Here is a 20,862-nt window from a genome sequence, read left to right on the forward strand (position 1 = left end):
TTGTTTTCTTCAATATCTTAATTAATTTCCATATCCCTTAATTTGGGTTCTAAATTTTTTTTATCTTTTTTATAAATCTTATAAAATTTCATTCATGATAAAATAGATATTACATGGACTTAAAAAAACACCAGGATCAAAGATCGATATATAATTAAAAGGTACTAATAAAGAGTAATCCGTGAAGAGAAGTAACGAACTACCAACAAGAATACCAAGAAATCAGAAGATTGAAAACATGGTAATGAGATTATAATACAACCATTTTGATATTATTTTTTCTTCTTGAAAAAGAGATTTTCTCATAAAAGAATGAGAGTGATATTCCCAAAGTCTTCAACCTTGATCAATAAAGTCTTGAATTTTGATGGGCTTCTAAATAAAATGAATGATAGTCAATTAAGTCGATGTTTTACATATTATATTTGGAAACTGATGCAATAGTCAAGCATCAAAAGTTGTTGCAACACACAATGACACAAACAAACTGGCACAGCAGGGGTAAAGAGTAAATGCACATGAGGATTTTCTACATGGTGCCGCTTTTTTTCTTATTTGAATACTCCTTCTGTTTTTGGAAAATAGATATTTTCACTTTTTCACTTTGACCTATTTTTATACTAAATTGAAAAAGTGAAAGTATCTTTTTTCCAGAGAGGGAGTAGTACTCTACACGACTCATGTTTGAAATGTTCAACTACCAGATTGCGATGCAGATTTTGCTAGCCTTGCCCGGCGTTCATTGGAGAGAACCTCAGCAAAACGAATTAGGGCGGATCTGTTGGTGCCTGCTCCTTCAACCACCTCGGACATTCCAGTATCCAAGTTAACCCTGGACAAGCCTTTCTCCAGTTGAGCTTCACCTATTTTAATCAAATTTTGCATATTCTCCTCAGTTGATATATCCACTGATGAGGTGTTTCCTTCCAAGTCATCTGTCTAATAATCATAATCAAAAAAACAAGAAATCAGATTTTACACGACAAAACATTACCTAATTATAACAAGCTACTAAGGTGAATATATAATTAGGAAACTGTACAGTGAATCGACACTCTTTACATTTTGGCGCTATTTTTCGCGGCGCCTAAAGGCTAATTATTTTCGTAGTACAGTGTGTTCTCTTTGTTGTGCACTGTGCTCTCACCAAAGATTAACACATTTGGCTATGTGTAACTTGATTATTTTCTGGTTTAAATTTTTGACCCCTAATTACTGAGGGTTGAATATCGAATTAGTAGACTATGAGGTTATGTTGAGATTATTAATCCTACATTGTGTGGGTTATATAAGATCCTGTGCTTATAAGTTTGGACAACCCTAACCTTGAAAGCCGGTTTTCGAGGTTAGTTAGGCTCATACTTCAATAAGCTATATAAAATCCTATTTTTTTGAGAGTGTTATTGCACCATGAAAAGATTTTTCCACGGGAAAAAATAGTGCTAGAAGATAGTCTCGGTCTAAGCATGCTAAGGGATCCTACCCTGGTAGGTAAAATGTACCTCAATGCGTAGATAGTTTTTCTGGCTTTGGAATGCTTTGAACAGAGTAGAAACATGAATATCAACCATATCTTCACTTGCTTGAGTAAAAACATCAATTAGAGGAACACTACCTCCATCGTATAACCACCCTAAAACACCCCATTTTGAGACAACTGAAGCACTGTATTTCTGTTCAATCTTAGCATTTCCAGTCCCTAAAGATAAAATCAAGTATTTCTTGTAGTCCGCGGCTTTGACGAGTGCTAAATCTTCACGTTTCATTAATAGATCATTTGTGACAGTATTCATCGCCAATAGCGTCTGCACACATATTCATCCCAAACCCACATTCTTAACAAAACAAAAACCATTTTTATTTTATTTTTGGAAAAAAAAAAAAACTTATAATCTCGCATTGTAACTTGGATATGATTATGTAAACTAACAGGGTTATTGGCTGCAACTCCACCATCTACGAGGTTGAAACTCCTGATATTGCCTCGTGAATCTTGGGTTTCGAAGTAATGAGCCGGGAAATATGTGGGTGCAGCAGATGTACCAATGCACACATCTGCTAACAACGCATCCTTTGTAACGTCTCTTTTTGCCTGTGTGGCAATTGAGGAATGGAAGTTAATTACTTCACTTTGTTTTTGTTTCTTGTTCGAAAAACCTCACAAAATTGAAATAAACAATATCTATAAGTGAACACATATACATCAGTAGTGTGTTCATTGAGTTATCCTTGTGTGTGGATTTGTATGTACGTTTAGGGACTTACCTCACCGGTTGAGAAAATAACAGGCTGAAGAAGCTTTATATCGAAGGCAGGTATAACAATGGATGATAAGGTTTGCTGCATTCTGGTATCTCCAAGAAATTGTTTCAATAGAGAATGCAAGTATTTTCCGTTATATTTAGGTCCGGCTACTGTCCCGAAAAGGTTTACAACCGAACCAAGCAATCCCCCGCTGCACATACAAGTTATATAAAAAATAAAAGTCATGCATCTTCCCCAATAGATGTGCACGCATGTCTAATAATCTACGTGTACCATGGTGTCCTGCACAACCTATTATTCAGTTTGTAAAGAGGATATCCATAAGATTGTTTCTATCTGTGGGATAATATAATGTTATATTGAATTTATATTCAACACTAGTTTATAAATTTGGACCTTTTCTTTTTTTTCTCATAAGTCCATACGCCCGCAAAAAGACAGACAAGTCGGGTTCTCTTTCGTTTTTCCTTGATCATCCATGATGAAGCAGGGTATTACCTGTTTTTATGAGGGAATATCTTGGGAGAAAGCTTAAGGTAAAACGGAACGATGTCTTTGGCAGCATAGAGAGGACGGTTGTTGTTGTCAGGAGCAGTGATCATGGCGGTTATTAGGCCACCAGTGCTCGTTCCTGCGATAACATCAAAGTAATCCGCCAATCTCACCTCCTTCCCATCTAGTTTCTGTGTTTAAACAAAAATCATATATACGCATAAATAAAACAACCATCATAAGTACTCCATGCATATCAGCCCGTTACTTACCAAAAGAAAAAAAGGAAAAAAAAAAGAAAAGACTGGAACAATAAGTTGAAATGAATTAGTGTGGATCTCCATAATGCTAACTGGTGTCGAATATTAGTTAATAATTTGCAAGTAATTTACTCGACCATACATATATATAGTACCTGCAATTCAGCCTCAAGGAAAGCAAGCACGACTCCGGAGATTAAACCCTTGACTCCGCCACCATCAATACTCAAAACTGTTACCAACTCCCCTAAAGCACCTGAGGGACTCATCTCACTCTCCATCTCTGTCTTTCTCAAGAAATATTGCTCACATAAAAATGAAACTCCCAAACTAATTGAATTATTAAATACTCCAGCTATTACCCTAGTGGGTCTAAAACAATGACATAAGAACCAGTGTCGATGGAAACCAACCAAAAAATAGAACACGCCATTGAAATTTCTGACGGGGACGTCCCTTAGAGATAATTTATTTCGTTAAACCCTATTCAGCATTTAAGTTCTAACATCACCCTATGCAATATTCTAATCCCAGTTCTAATTTGATATCATAAGAATATGAATGGAGAAAGGAAATATGGTAAATTCGTAAATGAATTTTAACCATTTCTTCCTACATTAAACATTATCTTATTGATCATTATTTAACTGAAGTTGTCTTGTAAGGCAGTAAGGGCAATTCATATGCAGTTGCCAAATCGAACATTTGCCGAATTTAACTCCCCTATAGAGCCGGCCGAATGGCCAAAACGGATTGGCCAGTGTTGACGCAGGGGCCTGGCTTTCGCACATCAACAAAAAGTAAAATTGTTTATAGTGTTTGGGTCTATGAAAACATATTTTCAGGAACAAGAGAAAACAACTTCGACATAAATTCTGAAAGGAGTTGAGCTGCTTGAGTAAGAATATTTCACTTAGAGAAACTTATATGTGTGCACGATTTTCCTCTTGGCTGTCTTGAAAGGTTTTCTCAAGCAATACTCCGAACAGCATAGTAATGTTAGTCTATATGAAACGGTCTTACGAAGAGCAAGTAAGACTAAGGAATGAGGAGGTCCTCGTGAGGAGGTCTTACTATGAACAGCATAGCAATGTTAGTCTATGTGAATTTATTGATTAATTAGCCTGTGAGGAGGTCCTCGTTTATGGAGAAAATGTCCGCTGGCTATTCAAGATAAGATTCATGTAGAACAAACCTCTGGACTCTCTACAAAATATTCAATTACAATGAGGCACTCTTTGTATTGATTTATTTTTTGAAGTTTGAATTATGAATTCCCATAATTTGAAAGGAGACCAACACTCCATGTAGATGTTTTACCACTTCAGAGAACATGTGGATAGCTAAATACTATCGAGAAATTAAATATTTTAGAACTCGTTCAAACAAGACATGGTGACTGGTCATTCGGGCTCTTTGTTAATTGACTAATCAGATTTATCAGAAGAAGAAAAAAATGGTATTGGAAATTATCAGAATAATTTCCATGAATTTGTTACAAATTATCTATAAACATTAGTGCCAGTATTTAATATACAAACATGTCATGGTGACATCGATTGTTCGATATCATAATCAGTCCGACCTAGAAAAGAAAAAATCATGGAAATTATTTTACAAAGGGGAACTGAAATAATTTCCATGAATTTGTTAAATAATACATAATGTATTATGCATCTAAAAAAAACTGATGCATAACCAGAAAAGTGAAAAAGTAATGCATAAGACATTATGCAGCTAAAACAAAATAATGCATAATGTCTTATGCATCTAAACAAAACTGATGCATAACAGAAAAGTGAAAAAGTAATGCATAAGACATTATGCATCTAAAACAAAATAATGCATAATGTCTTATGCATCTAAACAAAACTGATGTTATGCATAACATCTTTAATTCAAATCTAATCATAAATTTCCGATTGAGATCAAAAACATGGAGACAAATAAGGTATGAAAATTTCCAATTCAGTTGATATCGAAATACTGCAACACACTTCTTACCCTTTTCAACTTCAATTTTAATTTCTTTTTACTTCTCGAATAATCAAAGACAACAGAAACCCAAAATCCCCAGATTTAAACCGCAGATTTTGAAACAGAAACCCTAGTTTTATTGAGAAGATTATTCAGAAAAGGATTTGGGAAAAGATTTGACAAAGGGAAAAATCCAAATGTTAAAAACGAAAAATCGGAGTTCACCATTGTTTTCTTCTCGCTTCTCTCTGTTCGTCGCTCGAAGAAAAAGGTAGTTTGGCCTTTTAAAAACTGAGAAGCAGAATTTCATAAATTATGGGTCTGCTACGAATTTTTGACGGGAAAATAGATGCGCGCCTTAACTTTTCTGTAAGTGGGTTTGACAGTGGAAAAATCTGGAAGAATGGGTCTCCCTGTAGTTTTCACTTTTAAATCATAATCAAATTTTACAAATCTTGGTCATTTTCTGCCTCATCAAACAAATCTGTATAAAAAAAAGAAAAAAAATTGTTTGATATTACCAATTAGAAAAGAGTTAGATCGAATATCTTATGCAGTTATTGATGAGGAATTTTAAGGCGTGAAAATGTCTATGCATGGGAAACTGAAAGATTAAAACCCTAAATATCATTAAGAAGTAAAAAGAATTGGAAATCAAATGTTTACCATGAAAATAGGAGAAATAATGTGATTTATGATCACCATAACAGTGTAAATAAAATCAACAAAATTCTCCAATGCTTAAAAAAAAGATCTCCTTATTAAGTCAGTATATAAAATATAATTGAATAATAAATACAGAAGGGGAAGGAAGGAAGAAGACATTGTTTTCCCGTGGACTTTTGCTACTGCCAAAAGGTAAAACTTGTATGATACAAATTTTCCAAATCTTGAAAGCTGAAAGCTTTAAAATTTTACATATCTTGGCCATTTTCCCGCTTCCTATCTTACTTATGTCTCAGTAGTGATGCACAGGGGAAAACGAAAGAATTATATGGTACAGATTTGAAAGCTTTCAAAAGTTTCGGGGACCGTGGCATACTTCTGCTTCCTCTTTAAATTTGGTCTGGTCTCACAGTGATTTGACGATTCCTCACTGTCCACCCCTCTCTTCTTTCTGAGTTTCTGCAGGAACCTTAAACCCATTTTACCCATGTCAGAAGTAAATAAATAACTTTGCATCAAACAAACTAACAAAAAAGACATAGTGACTCTCATTTAAGAAGTAAGATCCATGATTCGCTTCCTTTTTCTTGTTTTCTCAGCTCAATAGAGAGGGAGGCACAAGGACATCCCACTCAAAAAGCTTTTGTCTAGAATGCAGATATAAACAAACTAATAGTAATGCACCTTTTCTATCTTTCTTCACTTATGCATATGGAAAGCATGATAATGTCAAAAATGTGATTTTTAGTGATACTGATCATGATCTCCTTGCAATACAAAGATTGTGGTCATCCAAGGGTCATAAATTCCAGAGGTTCATATAATGTCTGGAACAGAATAAGATGCAGAATAAAAAGAATCTGGATTTCGAGCACAGGAATAATCTCCAGATGGGAGATGAAAGATCAAGCACAGAAGATGTAGAAGGTGTGTGGCTCACCTAGTTGTATATGATCTAATGACTAATTTCGAGCAGAGAATGTTCATGTTGTTGGTCGTGTCATTGTTGATCGACCACGGCTGCTGGGGAGAACACCTGAATGTCCAATGTCTGATTCTTCCTCTTCTAACAGCTCTGAGCAGCAGTGAGAAGAGTAAATGAGAATTAGAAGGGGAAAAAAAACATAATTACTTAGAAAAGAGTAAAATGCATCTTCCAGGATTTAATCCAAACTCGGTGACATAAGGCAGAGTCCAGATTTTGAGCATAGTTTTTGGGTTCTAACTTAACCTTTTACTGCTATATTGAAGCACACAAAATGCCTGATATGCTTAAGGCATTTTTAGCTACAAGTGTCGTAAAGTCGCAAAAGTTCCTCCGTAATAAAAGCACTTGTTAACCCCACTAGTTTCACTTGCAACCTCCAATGTTACTTTAAGTGACTTTGTGCTCCCTAGTTAAGCACATCTATTTTGCTTTAACAACTTATAATTTCATCATTTTATTAAGTACCTTTCGCAACATGTCTGTGTTTTCAGCAGCTAGAACTCCTGTCTAAATAGAAATTTGTTTACCTCGTGAAGTACTCGCCAGCATAGTTGTTGCTGAGGGTACCTTTAGTGCCTATTTGCACCTGCATGCTACAGCTACCGGAGCCTATATGCCTAAAGAGCCTTTACACAAGTATTTGGGCCAATAATTGTTTCATAGCTATTTTACGTTCTTCAAGTAATTTGAACCCGATGAGATAAGTTATACATGATACTGTATGCTTACAATTTCAATAGCAGCAAGGCATGGAACACAAATAATCAACCATGCTAAGATGCTAACTTCTAGAAAACCTAAACGAACCAAACTAGAGCTACTCTAAATTGGTCAGTGGAGATGTATCTTACCATTGACATCTTTGCCCGCCTGCGACCCAGCAACTCCAATGCATGAAAATAATGAATTCTCGTCTATTTTCAGCTGATTATATGCCTCGTAAATATCCTCAATAGTAGCAGCTTCATACAGCAAAGTCAGGTCTTTAATGCATGAAATGTCCTGAAAATGATTGGAATACACACTAATAAACATATCATCCACCACCATCATCACAAGATCATTTAAAATGCATTTGGGTGAGATTTCAAAGTCAACAACATCTATGCCACTTGTAAGAAATCAGAATAACCCGTGATCATTTTCTATGGATCTTTCATATGTTTCCTTTTAACAAGCCAGATTCCTAATAGGTGCAATAAAGAAGATTGCATACCCTCAAACAGCATAATGCAATTAGAAAAATGTTTAGGAGATGACCCAACAAACATCAAAGTCGAAAATACGGCAACTGTTACCTTTCTTGGAACAGAAGAGGCCTGCAAGTGCGCTAACAATCCCAGCCAATAAGCATTTTGTTTGGTCTCAGCTTCATGTCTCATCAAAAGTGTCCGTTTCGCCTGCCAGAGATTATCAATTAGTGCCTCAAGGTGTTTACAGTTTTAATTTATAATATTATCGCATGTTATAGTCTTTGACTAAAAATGGATCAAATATGATACACAACATCGAAATCGAGAAAAGTAACTAACCCTGTCTAGCTCCCTTAGGGCAATCTTGCTGCTGTGCAAACCTCTAAGAACATTCTTACATGCATCAACAGCTTTGTAAACCTTCAAGTATAATTAGACCATGAAGAGTGCGGAACGGATGTTAAATAGATGGTAATAGATCACATTAATGGACACAGAGATATTAAAAAAAAGGGAAGATCTGCACCTTGCCAGGAGTCGATGTGACTGAGATCACATACCACCCGAGATTCAGCCTATCAAACAGGTTTAGTTCAAATGAGACATCATATGTTAACCCCAAAGAATCCCTCACCGTTGTAAATAACCTGCATCAAGAACCATACAATCTTAGGCAACACATTTGAAAGCAATATGACGTGGCTGTCGTTCCAGTACTGCAGACATAAACTAGACTTCTATAACACGAAATGTAAAGGATAGCTTCAAGTCCTCAACTATGATACAACCGAGGAACTGTAGTTATACCGTCAAGGAAAGTGGTAAAGACTGCTCTGTTCAAGTTAAAATCACCTGAAGATGGTACCAAAGAATAGTGGATCACAGCGAAGTTTGGATAAATAAATAAATATACCTGGAATTTATTATCTCCGCCAAAAGCCCCAGTGTGATACCAAAGAATAGAGGATGACTGCGAAGATTCAGTGGATTCTCATCAACAGCTTCCTTATTTTCCAGGGAGGGCAAGTCGTGACTTGACTGTGCAACTGAAAGCAACATCAGGCCTTTTATAACCCTCACATAATAAAACGCCATGATTTGGAAACTAATTATCAGCAACATAACTTATGAGTTATTCTTATGAGACAAATTCTCAGAACAGAGCATATATATAACGTGCCAGTAACTTACCTTCTGTAGGTGAGCCATTATCAATAGACCGGAAAAGATCTTGTCCATCAACAGTGAGTCCCCAGCGGTTTGGTGCAGGACCAGCAATATACGCACATGCTCTCTCATCAGTGTCTTTCAAGAATACCTGCAAAAGAAACGTATTGAAGCACTACCAACAGGATATCTAGGAACCTAGTCATCAAAAGGGACATAGCTGTGGTTGATAATGCTGCACTTTAATGTGTTATACACCCAAGGCAAGAAACAACAGGGATATAGCTGTGGATATGCTTAGTAAAAAAATACTAATAATTAGGTTTTGAAGTTTAAACTAGGTTCAATGTGTATAGTAATTTAGTGAACGGAGTTAGTAAGTTACCTACACAAACTATGGTTGAAAGGTAAAACAGACATGGCTAGGAGGGATAATAAATAACTTTAACGAATCCCCCTTTACTGGATAGGTATCAGTAAACTTATCTTCAGCACAACATCTAAGATCGAAATTCCAGTCAACAAACTATGGTCCAACTAATTGGACATGATAATACAAAATATCCTACAAGTACTTGCAGGTTTCAAACTGGATGAACGGAAGAAGAAAATATAGGACCAATACCAATAATATCTCAGATGCACTGCGGAGAACAAAAAATGATATGAATATATAGCAACAGTATAGCGTCCAAGAATTGGTTACTCACTTGTTGAAACATCAAATCAGATGGAGAACATCGAAACATGACAGGGTTGAAGCCGTTCACTAACCCATCCCTTTTTGTTGCTCCAACTGTCCCCAGATAATCAAGAATACAAGACTCGATATCATTTTCTGTGAAATCTCCAACAATACTTACCTGCAATTGTTTTAGCGATGGCAAGGGGATGATGAAAAAAAATTATAACCAAAGAAGGTACATGAAAATTTTTAAATAAAAAAACCACCAAGTAATAAGATATCATTATGAGTGCATCAACAAACTTCATGGGAAGAAAAACATTCACACCTCCATGTTATCCCCAAAAAATTGACTCATTACGGCATCTTTGACTGTCTGCAGAGTTAACTTCTGCAACGAATGGGGTGTAGGCTCAACAAAACGTTCATCTCCATTCAACATTGCCAACATAAGCTTGTGAGCAGTTGACCTCTCTAAGCTTTTAGGAATGGATCTATAATATGATAGATATAGCTGTTTTGCTCTATCAAATGCATCCTCTAACCAGACACTATGCTGCATTTCAGAGAATTTCATAAGCATCAGACAGGAAAAACAAATTAGAGTCTCTGTGACACCAATTCATTAATTGAAGTTCCTGAAAAACATATTAAAATTTTTAAACAGCCAACACCTGGAAATGCTGACAATCTATTATACCAGGAATTGAGCAAGATGACCAGGCCTTCATCAAATAAAACTAGGAGATTGGTTTGTATTTCGTTATCAATAAATCAGTACTTTAAAAAAAAAAATGGGGCTGGGAAAACAATGAAATGGGAAACATAGAAATATTATTCAAATCCTAAAAGATGTGTGGCCAGCCATAACATTAAGTGGAAGCAGAAGTGACATCCTGCTCCACCAAGAAAACAATGAGACATTATGTACTGTCTTTTTCAACTCAAAATTGAAGTTTTAATGTTAGCACCAGAAGACAGTGTAAGAACTGATTGCTTATCGATAATCAAAATTTTGACTAAGAAATATATTTTTAACACACATAACGGCACAGAATTTTGGAGGCTAATACAACTAAAATAAGCTAAACAAACATAAAACAAAATGAAAAAAAAATATGTTTGGACAGACTGAAATACCTCAAGCACCATGTGAAGTAATTGGAACGCAGCACGCATTCCACCATCTCTGCGTGTGAATCGGAATTCCATACAAATAAATTCCTCTGTGGACTCCAAAGAGCAATTTATTAGGTGGTTCACACAGAAAAGTTCTACCTGGAAAAGGGAGGCAAAAAGGAAAAGAAACCAAACACGTGAATAATATTGGAGATAAACATACAGATGAAAATTGACAGAATAAGTTTTCAAAAAGAGCATCACTTCAGAAGCATGTTAGAACTTGTTACTTGGATGCAATTTTCTAAAGAACATAAAAATAGAAGGCCTATTTTGCTATTTGGGTACGGCGGGATCCTTTCTATTAACGACTGCAGAAGATTCATGTTGAATAGGACTTACAAATAGAATCTAAATGTAGATAGATAAGATCTTAACCATTCAGCTTTTTGTAAACACAAAATGTTTGGCAAGCAGCTACATAGCATGCCTAGAAAGAGATATCCAAACAAAAAGGATAACTTTGTACAGTACTACAGTTTAATATCATGCTGGTGAAAAAGATATCTGCAATATTAGGTTGCCAAAAGCATACCTGCTCCCTCGAAAAGTTGCCAACACGACCTCCTTCACTAAGAGTTCGAACCCCAACTATTACAGCTCCTCTTGAATCAGAATCTTCTGTCGCTCTTCCACCACCAACTATCAATCGCATGACACCAGCCTTAGATTCATGTTGTGTAATCTGCAACAATTTAAATAGACACAATCAAGGAAAAGTCAATTACTTTCATCAATACAAGATCGCAAAATGCTCAACAATCACATCTAACAGAGGTAGGAGATGATGGCCATGCAACAATATGAGAAGTAGTGATTAGTGGTTACAAGTCCCGGATATTCCAAGACAGACTCTCAATGACGGTATCTTGCCCAAGGTGTTTTGAAGAGAAGTGAAGTGGTGATACGAAAGATTGTTGTGATGTTCTCTTCACTCTAATTTATTTTGACATCTAAGGAAAAAATCTCTTGATCTCAATTCCTAAGGAACCATACTGATGATGGGATGATCCAAAATGAGAGGTAATGGTTAGAGTTCCGACTGTGGGACTCTAACCATACTGAAGGGTTGATGTAATATCCCTTTGTTTACATTAATTTCATCGCTGAATAATTCCATAAGAACAGATGCCAGAGTTCGTAGGATTACCTAAAGGAGCTACATACTAGTAGATCTAATTCTAATTGAAGAGGAATGTGAACAGAACACATATCACATAGATCAGTACATCAACAGGAAAACCCCAGAAGAGGTATGAACATCAATATAGAGGAGACATAAAGTACGCTGCACACTCTTTAGACTGCTAAGCTCAAACTATTTATAAAAGAGAAATGCCATGACATGTATGCCTGTTGTTCTCGAGCGAGAGTTATTTTAGACTTTCTCCGAGACAATTAAAATATGAGTTACACACATAGAGGCAACCGGATTCCAACACTTGTGACTAGAACCGCATCTGTCTTCACGGCTGTGAAAGAGGCAACCATGTCTGGGGAGATAGTGCAGATAAAAGAACAGTTAAAAAAGAAAACCTTTCTCCGTTTGGTAATTCCTAATCTGGGTTCTCTTCTTTTAGTGTGTTCTTTTATTCTTTTTCAATCGTGTTATTGTGGCTAATCTGTATCAGTTTTTGTCAATGATGAAAAGTATAGCCTTTTAATGAGGCAGACAGAATAGTCTAAAACTCAAAATGGTCACCCATAACATTACGACGGTACAGTATCTTTGTGAGGATGATGAGTGCTGCCTAAGTGAGCCAGAAGGACAATAAGGGCTTTGGTGACGTAAACAAACAAAGAGAGAATACAATAACCTGAATGTACCCAAAAGTAAAACAAAAACCTGAAGGGAGCTAATGAAAAAAGGTGCACCTAGTAAGCAAGTCACATCAACAAAAACTGAATGAAACATGACCTTGTAATTCACAGAAATCCCGTTTGAAAGGCGGCACTGTGTGATGCCTGTTTCTTTATCGTACACTATAGGGGTATCAACTCCTTGACTTAACGGAACAAAGGATGGTGCACGTTGTAACCTTAGTTCCTGCAACTGTGATGATGATATCAATTCTTTTGGCACCTCCAGCTGCACACACAAGCAAAACAGAGGAATTTCCCTTTCAGAAAAAAAATTATATAGATAGTTTAATCGACCAATCTCCGAACTATTTAAAAGCACCAAGAAGGGTGAATAAAAGAAGCTAGATGATTGCATTATATAAATCATAACTTATGTCAAGTCACCTAGGTACCTCTTAAATCCTCTCTTCAGATATTGACAGTAAGAATAGGAAACATAGTAAGATAAATTCTCTAAAGAGTTTAAGGAAATGACTACTGAAGCGGCAGCAATCAAGCATGGATCTAAATGTGTGTCAGAAAGCATACCTCTGGTTCAGCTTCGATGGGTACCTTCAAACCTTCTTTAATAGCCCCTGTAATTTCCATAGGTGAAATCTTAAATTCCGTTTCACCAACCCCATCAATATGAATTTTTTTCGGAACACACGCGACAATTGCTGCAGGAAGTGGTGCAGTAGATTCTCCAAAGTCAGATATAAACTCAAGCACCTCTGCACCAATTGAGTTGACCTATAACAACGAAGACTTTTAAGATTAAAATAACTACGTAGTTACTTAAATGATGATTCGGGTAACTTGGAAACTCTACTAAGTAAACCAAGTCAAATTCGATGTGTGGTACGATAGGCTCAACAGAAGCAAGTACCATAGGATCAGGTATTCGATCTATATTTACCTAGATTTCAGTTTTAAAACGAGAAGGAACTCAAGGGTCATAAAAAGGTAGAAATTACTTCTTCGAGTGTAACTGTTTCAGCAACAGCAACCAGACATTCATGTCCCTGTATTTGGTCCATAACTGTATGACCCACTGCATCACTCTCCATGACAAAATCCAGATTATCAACTGATTGGACATTATCAATCATCGCCGCTACATGTTCACTATCTTTTATTAGTGCATCCAAGTAACGAGCCAATTCACCTTTCGTCACCCCGAACTCTTTAAGCCGACGAACCTGCAGCAACATAAGAATGTAAGATGCTGGAACGCTTATCAGCTTACACTTCAATAAATACTTTACTGCCCTTAGTTCCAACAAAATGTTATAAAAATTAAAAATCATAAGACTATAAGAGTTTATTCACTATATTTAAAAACATCACCTAGAATCGTTTTTACTTTTATTCACTATATTTAAAAAAATGTGGTTTTTTTAGTTTGAAAGAAGCGGAATGTTGGATCTTGTTCCAGTCGAGCATGTGTTGTTTTTTCTACCTCATCTTGCATATGAAAACTTACCAACAACAACTTGGTAAAGTATTGACAATTAGCATCATGTGATGGTTGATCTCACAGAGAAACATCAGTAACTTGAACCTAGTTAAATACAAACTGTTTGGGCGACAAATGAAAAATATATAAGGCAAACCTCATGTACTGCAACTTTGATCGCATTGTCCCAGTTCTTGGGTTCTGCAGTTACAGTGAGAGTAGTCACAGTACAGCCTTCTCTTGCAGAATCACTGTGATCCAATTCGATTGATGTGAAAGGAGGATTTGAACTCTGCAGGATTTACAAATCAAATTAATTCAAGAGATGCTATTATTTTCCACAATAAATAGCACAGCGTAGGCTTACTCGCAAACAGGAACAACAGATAATTAGCTGTATGAGAATATCCATTGCCAGCATCAACTAGACTTACACTTAGTCCATTACCTTATATCTGGTGTTAATCCGGAAATGCAAAGCTGAGAGAAATATTCTCTTCATCAGAACATTTCGCAAGTCACCATATGTTTGAACCTTGCTTATGGGAACCTGTAAAAAAGAGAAAACTTAAATCAGGCATAGAGTAAACTGAAATGTTTTCCCAGAATAAACAAACAGAAGTGTTCTTGAGAAGGATACGAGCGTGGGAAGATTTCAAACTAACTCTAATGCCTTAACGGATTACTGTCTAAACACCCATGAGACACAACACCTTCAAAGAGGGAAAAATCCATATACCTTGCAGAACATATTGATTGAGAAGTTTTGAAGCAACTCGTGTTGGAAAATCTCCGGTGGGTTAGCATCCATGCCGGCACCAGGAAGAGACCATTTATGCTTGACTGGAGGACGAACAGCATGCCTCTCTTTCTTCAAAACTTTTGATTTATCCATAGAAAGAGGTGACCTTTCATTTGATAAACTTGCAGCCAGTCCGCCTGGAAGTTTTGGGACAAGAAAGTTCGCCATAGCACCGAAAGCACTAGGAGCTGGAGCTGGAACTGAGGCTGTTTCATTTTCTATACCTGCTCGTCCAAACACAGCCTGTATGATACTAAAACTGTAAGTTAACCGGCACCTTAACATTCCGGGAGGACTATGGATTTGGTAAAACTGCAACAATAAACATATGTAAAGACTTCTGATTTCCTTTCATGACCACAACAAGATATACCTCAATCTGATACTCTATCTTGGGAATGTTATCGATATCCCCGACTATGTATAAGGTGGCATTTGCTGGGAAGTACCAGCGCTCGTGAAATTTCCTAATTTTATCGGAATCCCACTTCTTAATCTGTTCCTCTAATCCAATTGGGAATCTTTCACTCAACTTGTTTTCTGAATGCAAATGCTGGAGCAACTGCAACCAGTTCAGAAAACCAATGTCAGAACTTTTCAAATATAAGACACTATTAAGTTTCTACCCCATCAAAGAGAACAAGATACTCACATTGCAATCTACACGATACTCTATGGTATTCATCATCTGCAGTTCTGATAGGATCGCGCGTCTCTCTTTCTCAACCCGATTAGCAAGAAATTTAGGGTGAAAAGCTATCTGCACTCATTAAAGAAAGGTGGCAAAGAATAATTATTGTCGACCATCGTTATCCCCCAGGTGGTTGCTAACAAAGGGAACATCATTAACCCAGAAAATGATGATCTATCCGTAAATACTCATTCATTCAAAATTATAGCAGACAAACCCATCAGAAGAGGAGTAGTGACCTAGTGAACAACTGAATATAAGTCCTTCTTCCGAAATCTGTACAATCCAGCTTTAAAAACTACAAAAAACTGGGGTATGTCGAAAACGTGCAGAAAACCTTTATGTCTAAATAATCATGCATACCTCATTCAGAGCATCCAGTACAAATGGAAGTAGCTCCCCATCAGAGTCCTAGCAAGCAAGGTTAAAAATCAATATGGATAAAAAGTAACTTATACACTCAAAGGCAGCTTTTTAGACAATACATATAATCAGTAAAGCTTTTATGAGCATCAAATAATATATATATACAATAATATATATATATATAAGTGTGTCCCTGTGTCATTTTATCAAAATCCACACATGCAGCGATTAATGCATGCAAATGAGTAAACCTAGAGATACCACATAACCCCATCCGGGAGGCACTAAAACAGAATACAATTCTGCAACCCAATGCCATAATAAGCTAACAAATAAACATATGATATTATAAGGGAAGGGTAAAAAGCCAAAGCAAAGATTTGTACACAAAAAGTAATAAGGTCCAGCTTTCATATGACATGGAAGAAAACATGGCAGACCTTTGTACTTGTAGGAGAATGAATATGAAACACTGTATGATGGAAATCTGTGTAAGCATTTGAGCGTGCTCCTGTCCCCAGTAGCTTTTCACGCTTCTTACTTCCCAGAAATGCTACATGTTCAATCATATGGGCGATTCCTTGCTCATCTTCTTCCTCGTCTATAGATCCAGCATGGATCTCCATGTGTGCTTCAAATCTGAAATCCAAAATTATAGACGAAAATATACAGCTGAAGCAACGCGTAAATTTATTTAGATGGTGAAAACAAAATTTAAAGATGATTTGCAGAGGAAGGCCGAAAATAAAGGGGTGTAGTGGGACTAAGATTTGGGTATATCACAGACGAAGTCTGAATAAAGTGAAAATCAAAAACCACTTAGTATGATCATGATCATGATCATGTGTAGAGATACATAGATGCACAAGAGGGAAAATCAAAAAAGCTCCTAGGTGATCTACTGCACAATATGACAGTGGTAACATCCAGTTGTCAATGCACCATATCCACATTAAGTGTCTCAGCGAAGTGTTTAGCCGTAACACCCCTCTCTCCCAGTGCTACCCAATTATGTCCCGCCTTTCATTCAAAAGACCTCAGGCAACAATGAAGAGTGTGTCCACACTTCAGTATGTTTGCCACGACTCTTTACACAATGTGGAACCATAAAAACCACGCAAAACCAGCACTGATCCAACTCATGGATGTGGTGGAGGCCCAGCCCAATACACAGGTGAGCAGGCTGTTCCATTAACTGTTCTATTGAAATAAGCAAGAATCTGAAGAGGAAGTACCTTTCTCCCGGAAACTTGTTAGGTAGAATAATATAGCGAAGTCCATTTTGCAGTTGCCCTCGATGCAACTTTGGGTGAGACGGAAGTGGATATCTTAAAAATCCCTCTAAATCTACTTTTGAAGCTTCGGGATCCAAGAAATCTACTCCTTGTTTATCTATGATGGCATCTGTCCAGGTTGGACTAGCAACATGTGGCTCATCCGGACCTGGAGTTGCATATGCAACATGAACTGGCTTCACATAAACAGACATCCAATCTAGTGTTAGCCAAACTAAACTGTAATGGTGAACAAAACTTCTGCCAAACAATAAGAGGCAGAAGAATGGGACAATTGAAGTTTAAACTAATATCATTGTCTCGCTAGAGTGAACACTTCAAACATTGAGCATTCAGATCTACAAAATTAGTATTATTGTTTTGATTTGAATCATTTGATTTATAGACTATTGGAGAAAATCTAATAGTGTCTACTTATCAAAAAAAAAAAAAGGAAGAAGAAGAAGAAGAAGAAGAAGAAGAAGAAGAAGAAGAAGAACAATAATGTGCCTCAATTCAAAATGGTGTGAACCTTGTTAAATTTATGCATCCATACCATGAAGAAAAAATCAGGGGTTTTATTCACTTTTTTTATCACTGGATATAGAATAAATAACAGTCAGTTCAGTTATCCAATCACCCAGATGCACCTCTTTGGAGACACGGATTTCTTGTTACTTATGGACATAAAAATGATTGTCACTTACAGATAGTTCGCTTGACGATAACTTTGACAAGTGGAAATTTGACTTGTCATGCAAGAATCCGCGCAAAAGTGACTTAGCATTGCATCTATGCCTGTGATGATCTGGGAAACAAGAAATGCACGTTGGTCTTTCTTGCAAGCTCCTTGTACTGACTGGATCACCCAAAATAGAATTATACTGTTTCCATACACTTTTCCTGCTCATACGAGACTGCAACTTTCCAGTTCCACCTTCACGCAGACACCTCTGCCCAACAAAATTACTGGAGAAAGAGAAGAAGAAGAAGAAAGAGAGAGAGAGAGAGAGAGAGAGAGAGAGAGGTTTAGTATGATCAATAACTTACGATAAATTTATACTCTTACAACGTTTATGTACATTTCTTATGTTTTGCATTATTATTTTTATAAATCCTAACAGCACGAAACAAGATAAGCTTTTCGTAAGTGTACAAGCATGAAATAAATTGGCACTTCTTTGGAGGCTTTAGTTAATTAAGATTTCAATAACTAAATAACTTTTGACCAAAAAATAAGATACTAGTATGATCTGGAATATTGTTATCCTAGCTTCATAATTAGGTCAGAAAGAACTAACAATACATACTTCAGTTACTAAATTGTACACTCATCGAATGCAAACTCAAGAAAAACACAAAACTAACATTATCCAAAATCTGCTTCACATACCAATTTAGATAAAATTATGCAAGTAGTGCTAGACTGCTAATGTTACACCCCAAAAGGTTTCACCTTCAAGTACCTAATAAGGAATTCAAAAACACAAAACTCCTAATTGGTCTCTCAATTCTTCAGAAAAAATGACTTCTTCCTAAAACCTCTACAAACTTACAGAAATTTCTCGAATCCAGAAACAAAACTCTGTCAAAGAAAAGGAAATTCAATTCCCTTCAGATTGTTTTCGGAAATTCCAATAAAAATCTTAAACACTGATTTCTCCAGGCGAACTCAAGAATGAAATAGAAAAACAAACTAAAAAGAATTGGACTATCAAATAAAGTCATTGACGAAAACCCTAAAATTGATTGAAGGAGGAGCGCATTGAGAAGCTCACCTTTGGCGGAGAGATACAGATGGACGTCTTGGAGTGAATCTAGTAGACGTTTTGACACTAACAGAAGTACGAGGGAAAACAAGATTTGAGCGTGGTCTTGACGAAGAATCATTTCTAGTAGTGACAATGGAAGAAGATGAATGAGGAAGAGTCGCCATTAGAGATGACGATGAAGCCATCATTTTTTTCAGGGAACGAAGGTAGGCGAAAACGCGATACCAGGGGTGAGGGATAAGTTAATGTACCACACAAACACACCACTGTTTTGCGAGTTTACTTCTTCCTTGTGGCTCCAAATTGAAGATAGGTACATCGGAATATAAAAAACAAATTAGAATTTTCTATCAAACTGGAATTTGGACGTTAGGTAGAGGTTGGAAACTTGCATTATTGTGTCTTGCTTGCGTACCGTATGTGGCACATTCAGTTTAGAACCATACATGTATATGTAATCGAAGAATTGATCTTAGTTTTTGGATTTGGAACCATGTGGTGATTTTGACCATAATGACAAAAGATCATAGGAATATTTATTATTTCTTACAGTAAATTACGGGAAAAATATTGTTTGGTCCTGCCGTGTTAATTTCTACTTTTTTTTTTGTAGCAGTTCATTCTGTCTGATGAAATTCGGAGTTCATTCCTTCAAATGAATTCTTAATAAAACCAAACTAAATTTCCTTCTTATTTTTTACGCGGAGTTTATTCTGCCTGATGAACTCCTAAGCTCATTCCTTCAAATGAACACCTAATAAAAGCTAAAAAAGTTTGTTTACTTATTTTTTTGTAGCAGTTCATTTTGTCTGATGAACTCCAGAATTCATTCTTTCAAATGAACTCCTAATAAAACCAAACTAAATCACATGGGAAAACCGAGTTCATTCTGTAAAATGAACACAACACAAAACTTCATTATTATGACAAAAAAAAACAGAGTTCATTCTTTCAAATGAACACCTGATAAAACCTATATGGAAACGGAGTTCATTCTTAAAATGAACACCTGACAGAACCTATAAGAAAACAGAGTTCATTCGACAAAATGAACACCTATCAAAAACTAACTAATTAAAACCTATAATTGGGTTCATTCTTTAAGATGAACACCTAACAATTCAAGATCTAAAAACAGAGTTCATTCTTCACACAAAAAAAAACCATAAAAATCAGAGTTCATTCATAAAATGAACTGCAGCAGCATCATTTTCATCATCTTCGTCGTCTTCAAACAGAAGCAACAACAAACATCATCGTCTTCAAACACGAGTTCATCTTCATCATCAACAAACAACATCAAAAACATCAGCAAATCTATGAAAAATTGTCGCCATCGTTTTCTTCTTCATCATCAACAACAAACATCAAAAACAGCAGCAGATCCATGAAATCGTCGTCACCGTTTTCTTCATCATCATCATCATCAACAACAACATCAAAAACAACAGCAGGTCCATGAAATCGTCGTCATCGTTTTCTTCTTCTTCATCATCATCAACAACAACATCAAAAACAACATCAGATCCATGAAATCGTCGTCATCGTTTTCTTCTTCTTCTTCAGCATCAACAACATATATGTAAATCTGAAAACAACAGATTCATCGTCTGCAAAAAAAAAAAAAAAAAAAAAAAAAAAAAAAAAAAAAAAAAAAGGAAATTGAGAGAAAGAAACTAGATCTGAAAACAGGAAGAGAGAGAAAGTAAATCTGAATAAATCTGAAAGTAAGATATTTTCTAGGGTTTTGTCTATATATGTGGTCCCAAAAGGATATTTTTGTC

The 20,862-nt window shown here is 36.2% G+C and overlaps 2 protein-coding genes across 4 annotated transcripts; both read right to left on the reverse strand.

The window, feature by feature from the left end:
- Positions 1-347: 347 nt before the first annotated feature.
- LOC113278080 (patatin-like protein 1) lies at positions 348-3,314 on the reverse strand. Of its 2 annotated transcripts, none has more exons than XM_026527012.1 (6): positions 3,173-3,314; positions 2,764-2,948; positions 2,266-2,455; positions 1,931-2,092; positions 1,503-1,805; positions 348-939 (listed from the first exon to the last, which is right to left on the reverse strand). In XM_026527012.1, exons 1-6 carry the CDS (start codon positions 3,296-3,298, stop codon positions 694-696), a joined length of 1,212 nt encoding a protein of 403 aa, XP_026382797.1. In that variant the 5' UTR covers positions 3,299-3,314; the 3' UTR covers positions 348-693. The 2 variants fall into 2 exon arrangements, with proteins under 2 accessions (XP_026382797.1, XP_026382798.1); XM_026527013.1 differs by having other exon boundaries at positions 835-939; positions 1,616-1,805.
- A 2,396-nt stretch (positions 3,315-5,710) lies between these two features.
- On the reverse strand, positions 5,711-19,387 carry LOC113283553 (stromal processing peptidase, chloroplastic-like). Of its 2 annotated transcripts, XM_026532857.1 has the most exons (25): positions 19,085-19,387; positions 18,014-18,275; positions 17,268-17,503; positions 16,473-16,671; positions 16,030-16,077; positions 15,628-15,735; positions 15,349-15,537; positions 14,913-15,218; positions 14,622-14,723; positions 14,331-14,465; positions 13,692-13,916; positions 13,264-13,467; positions 12,791-12,961; positions 11,408-11,557; positions 10,834-10,971; positions 10,022-10,249; positions 9,719-9,871; positions 9,033-9,159; positions 8,755-8,887; positions 8,368-8,488; positions 8,181-8,261; positions 7,947-8,048; positions 7,500-7,650; positions 6,601-6,735; positions 5,711-6,129 (listed from the first exon to the last, which is right to left on the reverse strand). In XM_026532857.1, the coding sequence occupies exons 1-24, from the start codon at positions 19,264-19,266 to the stop codon at positions 6,644-6,646; spliced, it is 3,843 nt and encodes a 1,280-aa protein (XP_026388642.1). In that variant the 5' UTR covers positions 19,267-19,387; the 3' UTR covers positions 5,711-6,129; positions 6,601-6,643. The 2 variants fall into 2 exon arrangements, with proteins under 2 accessions (XP_026388642.1, XP_026388643.1); XM_026532858.1 differs by lacking the exon at positions 19,085-19,387 and having other exon boundaries at positions 17,268-17,499; positions 18,014-18,142.
- Positions 19,388-20,862: the final 1,475 nt, after the last annotated feature.

The sequence above is a fragment of the Papaver somniferum genome, chromosome 5, assembly GCF_003573695.1.
Source record: "Papaver somniferum cultivar HN1 chromosome 5, ASM357369v1, whole genome shotgun sequence".
Lineage (NCBI taxonomy): Eukaryota > Viridiplantae > Streptophyta > Magnoliopsida > Ranunculales > Papaveraceae > Papaver > Papaver somniferum.